General features: G+C 35.5%; 1 protein-coding gene across 1 annotated transcript in view; it reads left to right on the top strand.

The window, feature by feature from the left end:
- The window catches only part of COLEC12 (collectin subfamily member 12), a 213,733-nt gene that overhangs the window by 181,606 nt on the left and 19,920 nt on the right, over positions 1-12,207 (top strand). The window contains exons 4-5 of the mRNA XM_051970368.1: positions 1,671-1,769; positions 2,528-3,574. Of these exons, the coding sequence (XP_051826328.1) occupies positions 1,671-1,769; positions 2,528-3,574 (1,146 nt within the window). The remainder of the gene's footprint in view (positions 1-1,670; positions 1,770-2,527; positions 3,575-12,207) is intronic.

The raw sequence follows: 12,207 nt of genomic DNA, 5'->3' as shown, positions 1-12,207 counted from the left end.
GACAAAAGCAAATTTCCATACTAATGCTTGTTAATTTTTACATAAAGAATTAAATCCTGGTGGAATATTTTATATCTTTTACCAGATTTTTCATTACCCTCACATTCAGTTACATGGCTCTAAATGGAATCATGACCCACAATTTAAAAAGCTTTTATTTATGGAATCAGGAAAAGGAATAAGATCACCAAAAAAACTTTTAAACAACTATTATATAGGCTATACACTCACATCTTCTTCAGATTCAGAAGTTTTTAATTCACCTATAGAGACACTCCAAACTCAAGAATTTGGGGGAAGAGTCAGTTCAGTTCTCTAACTTTATTGTTTTTTCCCCTCTATGAACAACTAAAAAGGCAACCTTTCCCTCTTGCAAGGAACAAGCTATAAAACTTAGTTCCCAAATTCTGATTTATTCCCAACCTTGAAGAGAGGAGAAACACACAAGCTCCAGATCCCCATACTTTTTTGTTCATAATTCTATTGTAGACAGCAGTCTTGTCTCTCTGACTATTGGTGCTGTTAATTGGCTGGCATTATAAGATTTCAACAACTCATCCTGGCTTGTTTGTCCCTAGTGGAGGCATAGGATGCAAAGTCAAGAGCAGACTAGACATAGGTTGACTTTGATCAAGTAGCTTTTTCTGTCTTTCTGGCTTCTTGAATTTTTTATGTAGTCATTTTCGTGTTGTCTTTGCCCACCACCACTGGAATTTGATTTCCTTGAGGACAAGGACCATGTTTTTTTCTGTATCTTGAATTGTTAGCACAGTATCTGGTACATAGTGAGCATTTAATAAATACTTGTTGACTGAAAACACAGGACAGAGAATCAAATACTTTTTTTTTTCATTTCTTCATTTTTTTTCATTTCAGCAGAGACTTGTTTGACCTTGAGTGGGTTAACTTTTCTAACATTCATTGATTTCTCCTATTCAAAAAGCATATTCCAAATGCCTGATATATTAGGAAGGATCACAAGATAGACTTATAGATGAAAATTGTTCCCTAAATAAGCCATATGTTTAGTGTCTAAATGCTGGGGAAATAACTAAATTATAGATGCCAAACAGAATATGATACTTGGTGGGAATTCCCATGGCATATTAAAATGAAGCCATGTCCAAGCCAAATGCAAAACATCCAAAACATAGCAAAGTATCCCAGAGCAGAGGAGAATATAATATTCTCAAATGGCAAAATAGAAAGCACACTGAGAATCAGAAGACCTGGATAGGAGTCCCAGATCTGCCATGCATTAGTTGTACCACTTAGGACACATCACTTAATGGCTCAGAGCCACATGTTTCTCATCTAACAGATGAGACCAATAACACTTGCCACAGCTATTTCATAGGATTGTTGTTAAAAAATGAGACAACTGTGAAGGTATTTTAAAAATCATAAAGTGCCATGTAAATATCAACTATTCATTTATTTTCTAATTCAGAGATTTGAAAACAAAGCTAAAGAGTCATCATTTGTTCTTTGTTATATAACTTTGATTACTTTAGTTTTTGTTCCATTCTGTATCTATCACTCTATTATTCACTAGGTTGTAAATATTCTAATGTGTTACTATGACGAAATAGCAGCCCATCTTACAATTAAAAAAAAACCAAGCATGAATAAGGATGCTTCTTACTAATGGATTGTTTTTCAAATATCAGTTGTAGAGAAAATGGACAATGTCACAGGTGGCATGGAGACATCACATCTAAGATACAATGAGAAACTCACAGAAGTGGAGAGTGGTCTGAAGAAATTAGGTAAACCACAAAGAACCAAATTTATGCCCCTAATTCTAATTTGCATAAATGAATAAAGCTTTTTCTAGCAGAACTCTAGATTATTCACAGGCAGTCAGAAGAATGTTTAGATTTTGCTTTGTCAGTACAGTCTTTCCATTGGATGAAGTTCAGAAAATTTTAAAGCTAAGGATTGGTTTGGGAATAGATCCAATAAACTCTTTAGTAGGCCAAATAAAAACTTAAGATCTGTCCTGATCTTAAAGTGATATTAAAGTGCCCTTCATTAAATGTTTTTTATTAAAGACTCAGTAGGTTTATTTTAATATGTTCCCAGTTGTAAATAAGAGTTGTATAAGTTAGCCCCTATCTAAAGGAGGCGCTGTAAGTTCTATTCCTACATGTTTTATCCAAAGGAAAAAATATTTCTGATGATTAAAGAGCAATAAGTTATAAGCCACCCATGATATCCAACCCTATGGCCTAGAGCAAGAAAAATTTTGAGGGCATAGTCATTCAACCATAATTGTTTGGCAGTCCTAATACTCTTAAGATTCATCCATATAAATCAAGTTGTTAAGAGTTCAAGCTACCCAGTTTGGCACACATGCTTTTCATGCATGCAAATTTAAATCTGTGCATGCTCAGATCATACCTCCTAAAGTTCATGCACACCAGTGTATGTCAATTAAAAATAAGACCCTAAAAACAGTCATGACTCTTTTACTTTAACTCCCTTCAATGGCATTATGTCTCATTAATACTATTTTCTATTCCAGGAGACCAAACTGGGCAGAAAGCTGTAAGCACCAATACAGAACTTTCCTCCTTCAGATCGGATATTCTGGACCTCAGACAACAACTTCATGAGATTACAGAGAAAACCAGCAAAAATAAAGATACCCTAGAAAAGTTACAGGAGAGTGGGAATCTACTGGATGACAGGCAGAGTCAAATGAAAGAAACACTGGAGAATAACTCTTTCCTGATCACCACTGTCAACAAAACCCTCCAAGCTTACAATGGCTATGTCAATAATCTGCAGCACGACACAAGTGTTCTCCAAGGGAACTTACAGAGCCAAATGCATTCCCACAATGTGGTCATCATGAACCTAAACAACCTGAATCTAACACAAGTGCAGCAAAGGAATCTAATTAGCAGTCTGCAGAGGTCTGTGGATGACACAAGCCAAGCTATCCAGCGGATTAAGAATGATTTCCAAAATCTGCAACAGGTTTTCCTTCAAGCAAGGAAGGATACTGATTGGCTTAAGGAGAAAGTTCAGAACTTGCAAATGCTGGCTGCCAACAACTCTGCCTTAGCCAAAGCTAACAATGATACTCTAGAGGACATGAATAGCCAACTTAACTCTTTCAATGGTCAACTGGATAATATCACTACTATCTCACAAGCCAATGAACAGAATCTGAAAGACCTTCAAGACTACCACAAAGAGTCGGAGAATAGAACTACCACCAAGTTTAATCAGCTAGAGGAACGATTTCAAATCTTTGAAACAGATATAGTTAACATTATTAGCAATATCAGCTACACAGCCCACCATTTGAGGACGCTGACCAGCAACCTGAATGATGTCAGGACAACTTGTACAGACACCTTAACCAAACACACAGATGACCTAACTAGTTTGAACAATACATTGGCCAACATTCGTTTGGATTCTACAACTCTCAGGATGCAGCAGGATGTCATGAGATCGAGATTAGATATTGAAGTCGCCAACTTGTCTGTGATCATGGAAGAAATGAAGCTGGTAGATTCCAAGCATGGTCAGCTCATCAAGAATTTTACAATACTACAAGGTAAATGGAAATCCTAGCTTCCCTTTATAGTTTTAATTCTCTTCTTGGTACAAAACATTCCAGCTTGTGTGATATTGGGAACTAAAGTTAAGTTTAGACATTAACCCAATTTCCCCAATGCCTTAGCTATTTTACAGTTATAAGCCAAAACTCTTTAAAAGTTACATTAATTCTTCCAAGTCACAAAGATAGATACCATTTATCTGGTTCCTGACTCATTAAATCAAGTAGAGTCCTCAGACCCCAGGTTACAGGACCATATTTTAAGTGAGATTGCATTATAATGAGGTCCTTTTGGTGATTAGAATCCTGGGACAGAATCCAAAACTGATCTATTTATAGCATATTCCATATGAGAGTAAACTATTATAGAGAGGCTCAACTTAGCAATCTGATAGCCTGAAAATCCTCATAATACTCTGTCCTCAAACTTTTGCAAGCATTATTTTATTAGATGAGGTTAAATATGGAGGTCACAAGATGTTTTGCAGGACTTGAGTGAACACTAGAGACTTCCTTCGAGGATATGGACACCCCAGACTGAAAAAATAATCCTGGATAACTGTAGCAAAGTTAATTTTTATAAGATTTTGCCTGTCTTAGAATAATTCACTATTTCTGAAAGGCAGTTTATTTATAAGGAATAGGATCAGATAATCTTCTATCAGAAAATACGTAGTAATGTAGCATTGATATAAAAACTGAAGATTCAAATTCTTAAAATTCAATGGAAGCTGTATGTGAAAATATGAAGATTTAATGTTATTCATAACTGAGTTTGAAATTTCAAGGATCCATTATTTTTTCATTATATTTCCTCAATCAATGCATATTGCAACCCCTTTGTGATATAAAAGATAAAAGATCATAAGGTCCTTGAAGATAGGGACTGTATTGTTGTGCTACATTTCTAGCATTGCACAGGAGTTTAATAAATATTTGTATATTTGAACTGAATAGTCTTTAGAGTTGCCATGGCCAAAAAATCCAATATTCTGCATCCAACAAGGTGGTATGGTTCATCAAATTTAACAAGGCTGATTTAAAAATTATAAACATTTGGTCTATCATGCAGGGCATATTCTCAAAACCTTTCCAACAAGAAAGACCTTTCAGCACTATACTTTTTTTGGCATAGCCTCCAAGAATTTGGAATGATCTTTTTTTCCTCAGTCTCTAAATATTAAAAGTATTTAATTCAAAAGAAGGTACTCAAACATTTTGAATATTTTGTTTTTCATAATACTTATGGCTTAATGGTGCTGCATACATTAAGTTCTGTTTTATGCCTATAATAATTATAAGACAACATTGTCTGTGCCTGAAATATAAAAAGTTGCCATGAATTCATAGAAATTATCTGCTTCCTATAGTGAGTTATTAAATGCATGATTTATCTTTTCCTTTTCCTTCTTAATCTAAACATGGAAAGAAACAAATAAGATTGACAATTTATTTATAGCATCAAAAGATATTATTTTTCTCACTTTGTCTTAGAATATTAACATATCAGTCCCATTGTGTTATACTATATATTTTCCCATAAGCTTTTAGGCAATGTGGATTGCTAGCTAAGTAGAGAAGAAAAAAAATAAGTATTTGTGGGCAACTTTTCATTAAATGTGCTTCCTTTTCTAGGCATGTAATTGGGGGGGGGGGTATAACAGGGTATGATGCTGTATTCTTAACCACAGGATCATAGAATTGCAGAGTTTTAAAGGACATAAGAGACAATCTAGTAAACATATCTTATCCAAGTGAGCACCAAAGCTTTGCTTAAAGACCTAAAATAATAAACAAAACAAAAAATACTGTTTCCTAGGTTAGTCCATTCCATTTTAGAACACCTCTACTTGTTAGAAAATTCCATGTAATTGTCATATATTTGTCCTTGTTCTTTTCTTTGAAGTCAAATAGAAAAAAGTTGAATTCTCTCTTCCACTTGAAGGAAAAGAAGGAACAGAGACATATTAAGTATGTACCATGTGCCAGGCACTGTGCTATTAAACACTTTGCAATTATCTCATTTTTAAAAAGTTATGGAATCCTCCTTCACTCACCACCCCACCACCACAAGATTTCTCTTCAGGTTAACCCACACTCCTCTTATGAAATGGTTTACCTTCTCCTGGATTCATTTTAATTAATCAATATTTCTTCTAAAATATGCTGTCCAAAAAATGGATACATTATACAAGTCATGACTTGACCAGGACAGAGCACAGAAAAATCATCTCTACTCTCTTGCTATAGATATTTTTTTCGATTAAGGTAGCCCCAGATCATGTCAGTTTTTTAGCTACTGTATCACACTGATGAATCATTGAGCTTTCCACCATGAAAAATTCTTGGTCTTTCTCATGTGAACTGCTTTCCGGCTGTTTTCTCTGCCTTGTATTTGTACAGTTGCTTTATATTCATCCTTATCAAGTCACATCTTGAAACCTGGAGCCCACCATTCCTACTCGTCCTTTAGTTCTCAGTTCTTTCATCCAACAATGTCAAATCCTTTGCCTGTTGAAGTAACTCTTTGCACTTTTTGACAGCTCTGATTATTAAAAAGTGTTTCCTTACCCTGAATCAAAATCTGCCCTTCCACAACTTCTACCATTTCTCCTATTCTGCCCTCTGGGACCAACCAGAACAGGACAGACCCCTCTTACTCTTGAATATCATTATCATGTCTCCTCCAAGCCTGTTCTTCTCCAGGCTAAATATTCTGTTTCCTTCAATCACTCTTCCTACCATGTTGATAGTGTGGAGTCCTTAGGAGAATCTTAATAAATTCATGCTGGTTGATTAATTGGTTGATTCTTTTTGATTACTATCCTATGAAAACATTGTAACTTGTCAATGCCATTCCTACAGTACGGTACCTGGGACTGAATTCTCCAATATGAATCTCTTCCCACCAAGTCACAGTGATCTTAAGATTTTTTTTTTTTTACCTCATTGTGTTAAGGCCTCTAGCTCACTTTATTAGTGATACTCAACAACTGATTTACAAATAACTCATTCCATCAGTGTGTAATTTTTTAGGGGGGTATTAGGGGATTTTTTAACCATTGCCTTCTTTTAGCATTTGTATCCCTCATTTGGAACTTTAAGCAGCTATCAAAACTGTGGTACTTGACTTTAGAGTAGCTGAAGAAACAAGCAAGTTTTTTTCCCCCAATTTAAATGTCAGTGCATCAATGTGTCAGACTTGTTTTCTGTCATGCATGGGATAATGAAAGTAGGGCTGGCTTTACAATCAAAGACCTGGCTCTGTCCCTTGTGAAGGCCAAGTTTGTTTCTCTGATTTCCATTCTATAAAATTTGACTAAACTAGATCACCTCAGAGTTCTCTGCTATTTTGTGGACTGTTTGATATGTACTAAGTATAGTACTAATAGATTAGATTAGATTGATTATTACATATTCCAAAAATTGCTTCCAGGTTTAATTTAGTTATTTATTCAATTCACAAACATTTATTGAGGACCTTGTTTTTCATCTTGGCATTCCCTATTTCCAATTATATTAAATCTGCCACTATTATTATTATTAGTTCTATTTCCTAGTTAACATTATATTGTTACTATTTGATCTAATACTGAGTTCTATCCACAAAGCAAAGAAATAAAACAATAGGAAACATGCTTTAAAGGAAATGTTTGTTTATGGAAATTGATCCTTCTAATTAGTGAGACCACATCATGTATTTCTATAAATCTATTTCTTCAGACTATCTTACTCTCCTATTATATTTCTTTGTCTTGTAGTTAGAAATCTCATTCAAGACAGTGATGAAGTGGCAGGAGGATAATAAAGAACCGGGCATTATTGGATTATGTTGGCTTTATGTATTGTCTTTCCTCTGCAAAGCTTAAAATACACTAATGCTTTCCTGGCGGTCCTTCCTGTCCATTCTAATGTTGTCTTGCACTTTGCATTTGTTCCCTTAAAAGTCTGCCATAAACAAGAGTACAGTTGTATAAAGTTCTTGGTCTCCTCAAGAAATGAACCAAAAGAAATTGCCTTTGCTGAAGCTAAATTGCATCTGAAATTTTATTAAATTATGTATTAATATTAAATTAATTTTAAAGTATATTAATATATAAGATATGTTGATATATTATATAATGATAAATATATTGATAAAATACATTAAATATATTAAATAATTATTGAATTAAATTTTATTAAATATGCCCAGTCTTGATACTAGGAAGAAGTTCTTTTATAAACAAATAAACCTTTCTAGAAAATGTTTTATTTTCACTATAGATAATTTAAGGATTTTTCTATTAACTCCACATAAAGGACATCCCAGCCCTTGTGTCACATCCTTTTGAATAGCAAATTCACTAAGAACTGAACCCATTTTTCCTCTTCATGTTCAAGAACATACAGGTAAAGCCATCTGAGCTTCACCTCCTCCCCAGATTCCACACCATTTCTCTGGGGAAGTCTGTTCTAATCACCTACAGGACTCTTGTGGTTCCAGGTAATTGCAAAGAGCCTTCCTGTTTATTCCAAATCATTGTGTACATATTAACAATGGGGGTAAGGTGTAGGCAAGGAAGCCTCACTGAAGAAAGAACATAAAAGCTACACTTTATTATTCAATCATTTTTCAGTCCTGTCTAACTCTGCGTGACCCCATTTGGGTTTTCCTTGGCAGAGATACTGGAATGGTTTGACATTTCCTTCTCCAGCTCTATTTTTCCTCATAGTTTCCTCATCTAAGGCAAACATGTTAAATGACTTGCTCAGTAAGTCTCTGAAATCAGATATGAACCCAGGCTTTGCACTATCTCCTGCACCACATATTTTTTTTTAATATTTTCAAAAACCATAAATGTAAATAACTCACAGTTCTTAACCATATCAAAATCTTTAAAAGCTCTTTCTTCTAACAACCCTGTGAAATGGGTTGTATAAGTAACTTGTTGTTGTATATTTGTTGTATGTTGTATGTATTGTTGTAGTATTTCCGAGAGACCTAACATTCAAAGAGATTAAGTACTTTGCTCATAATTACCCACTAAGTATCAAAGCCATGATTTAAAACCTCATTTTCAGTGCTGTTTCCATTATCATATATATATATAGCAACTCTGAGGCTAAAATTGATCAAATGTCCACATTAAGTCTAGTACTAATAGAATGAGGCCCCAGAGTGAAGGAGCATAAGAAGGCCCAAGGAAGTCAGAAAGGAACAACTCAAAGCTTCCATGCCAATGAGTACTAGAATTAAGCTTATGAATGACCAGTGCCCTTCCAATGTCTCCAAAAGAATAAAATAAAATAGGGATAGTGACTGGATCTGGGATTTCATTGGTGGACTGGGAAAACTTCCCTTTGGTGAGAGTGTAACTTCCACATGCAAATTGACATCTTCTTTGCAATTTTGGTATGAGAATTGCCACAGCACTCAGATGTTTAGTAAATTGTTTGGCATGATACAGACAATGTGTGTCAGAATTAAAACATGATCCTGACTTAGTTATTACACTAGTAGTGTCAAACTCAAAAAGAAAGAAATCCCTGCAGACTTAGAAAACCACAAATGAATATTATTTATATTGCATTGTATTTTTATTTATTTAATAACACATTTCCCAATTACATTTTAATCTGGTAAGCAGCACTGAGGAGTTTGTGGGCTACAAGCAGCCTTCAGGCCATGAGTTTAATACTTCTGGACTACTCCATGCCATCTCTCTCCCTCCTTCTCCATCTCTTTCCATTCCTTTCCTTTTCTCTCTCTCTCTCTCTCTCTCTCTCTCTCTCTCTCTCTCTCTCTCTCTCTCTCTCTCTCTCTGTCTCTTTCTCTCTCTTCCTCTCTCTCTCTCTCTCTCTCTCTCTCTCTCTGTCTGTCTCTTTCTCTCTCTGCCTCTCTCTCTCTCTCCCTCTCTCTCTCTGTCTCTCTCCCTCTCTCTTCCCTCCTTCCTTTCTCTTTTCTTCCTCTTTTTCTCTCTCCCTCCCCTTACAAATAAATGGATCAATTAATAAATAAATTCATAAATGATGACTCTCCAAAGCCACCTAAGCCATAAATAACAGTGCCAAAATTCAAACCTAGATATTCAGACTTCCCCTTTCTGCCTTTTGCCAGTCCACTGTGCTGTAGTGTTCAGATTTCAGATTAACCAACAATGGTGCTGCTGAACACAAATTTTGAAACAATCTTGTGCTTTTTGACTCTTTGAATGTTTGAATGTCAATATAATACTATCAAAGTAACTTAAAACATCTTTTTCTCCCTGAACAGCAGTTTCTAAGATCTTGGACTTTCAAGGCTTCAGGAGTTCTTGAATCTAGGGAAAAGAGTAGAAAATACAAAGTTTTTTAGCTTAGTTGTTGTTGTTGCTTATGCATTTGTGGATATGATTGTGATGACTTTCACATCCCAGGGGAATGGGCATCCTTGCCTTTCAAAACCCTAAGCCAGGAAGCCACCCCTTTGGCTTTGAGATGTAATAACAATTTCAGTCAATATGACAGAGAACCTGAAGTTAACCTGAAATGCTGCCTGAGCTATCACATTTACCTCTACATGCATAGTTTTAATATTTTTCAGCTGAGGGGTAAAGCTATTACTTGCATATGCTCAGATGCATATATAGTTTCCATTGTTTTGACTAAAACCCCTCTTTCAAAAATGGATTTTATTTAGCCTTAATAGCAGCCTAAAAAAAGAACTAGAGGAAAATATAATTAGTCAATGTTTTATGTCATTCCAGGTGCTAACAAGAGATGCCAACTTGAATATTCCATGGGGACAGAATATGACCCTTGGCATCAATCAGCTACTTTTTATGAGGAGCCAATACTAACTTTCAGAATGATTTTAGATGTTTTTCTCAATGATCAAACGAATCCATGGCAAACAGGCAAATTCCTAGTCAGGCCCCCATGAAAAGTGTTCACAATGTGCCCTACAGTATGCATAGCATGAAATAATACTTTAAACAGTGTCTGAAGGCATTCAGGGTCAGCTCTTAAAGCAATGACTTAGGTTCTGGCAGCAACCTGACACTATGGACAAAGATCTCAAAAACGACATTCTTGGCCAAAAGTTCATGTATAGTCATACATATGAAAGCACATTTTATTAAGAGAGACAGAGATGGTTGTAAATATTCCCCTCTGTGCCTTTATAAAATGTCCTTGGGCTGTTTAACTCCCACCTAACCAAATTTAGTTGGTTAAAGTAGAAATGTACAGAAACCTAATTTTTCTGCAATGAGTCCAAAATATTGTAAAAGGATGATTTTAGACATTTATCTAGAGAAAACTTCCCCTTTGTTTTTTCTTAAATTCTCCATCCTTTACGAATTTTATAAATTAGTATCACACAAGAATGTATTTCCTGCTCAAGTTTGGTGCTGACTGTGAGAATCTGCTTTTGTTGTTTCGCTTAAGATTGTGAGTCAAGTAGATCAGGAACTATTCCCAACACTCTGAGAGAAATTACTAAAAAATCATAGACTGAAGCCCCCTTTTCAGGAAGATCAATTAAAAAAATCAGATCCTAAGGAGACTAGAAACATAGACAGAATACATAATTTGCCCTGCTTAGTAAGAGGCATTAGGGGGGAGATAACAGTTGAACTCATAGAGTTGACAAGATCATCAAAAGAAAGTTTGTAGAAAATTCAGGACAAAGTTGGGATCGTTATATCCAACACAGCAGAAAAGACACAGAAGTAGAGAAGAATATTTCGGGTTTAAAGTCTTGCAGATGTCCCTACTCTAAGGATGGGCTGTCAAAAGACACTACATTTTCAGCCCCACCCCATTCTTCCTCATGTGGTTAGGCAAAGTCAGTAACTGCTGCTAGTTTTGTGGTGAGGTGTGCAAACAGAGAGCAGGGAAGGGAACAGGAGGGGAAGGGAAGGGAGGACACTGGGCCTGGACTTTAGGTCCAAGACTCTGAATTATCTTGTGTCCCTGATGCAAGAACATACATGGAAGAGATGGAAGAGAGGCAGAGTGTAGAGTGTGAGCATTTTAACAATATCCCTCCACTCTGTATATGAGTATTATACAGGATAACAAGTAGCCCTAACCAGGGCAGCTTTGACCCAAAAGGGAAAATACATCAGTTGAGAAGAGACAAGGAGTCATCTAAAAGAGGAAAATTCAAGAGGCATGTGACAGGGAAGAAACACTAAATACTCTGCTGGAAAGAACCCTGAGCTCATTCTCACTTGCCTTTCAAAGGACAACAAAACTCTCATAAGAAGTCGTGATGTAAAGAGCTTGAGAAGAATGAGAAAGTGATCATTCATTTTAATGTGAAAGAAAATTTCAAGGAAGGAAAGGAAAGGAAGAAGGAAAAAAAAAGAGGAAAGGAAAGAAGGAAGGAGAAAATGAAGGGCAGAAAAAAGGAAGGAAGGACTTGTCAATATTTATTCATTTGCATTTATTAATATTAATTACTAATTATTTTATCCATATTATTACTATATTCCAGACACTGTGCTAAAGCTTTACAAATATTATCTCATTTGATTCTCACAACAATTCTAGGAGGCAGGCACTATTATTATCCTCATTTTATAATTGAGGAAATTGAGGCAGACGGGGGTAAGTGAATTGTTCAAAATCACCCAGCTAGGAAGTGTCTGAAGATTTGAACT

This window comes from Antechinus flavipes, chromosome 1 (assembly GCF_016432865.1).
Source record: "Antechinus flavipes isolate AdamAnt ecotype Samford, QLD, Australia chromosome 1, AdamAnt_v2, whole genome shotgun sequence".
Lineage (NCBI taxonomy): Eukaryota > Metazoa > Chordata > Mammalia > Dasyuromorphia > Dasyuridae > Antechinus > Antechinus flavipes.
This window is presented reverse-complemented; position numbering and strand designations above follow the sequence as displayed.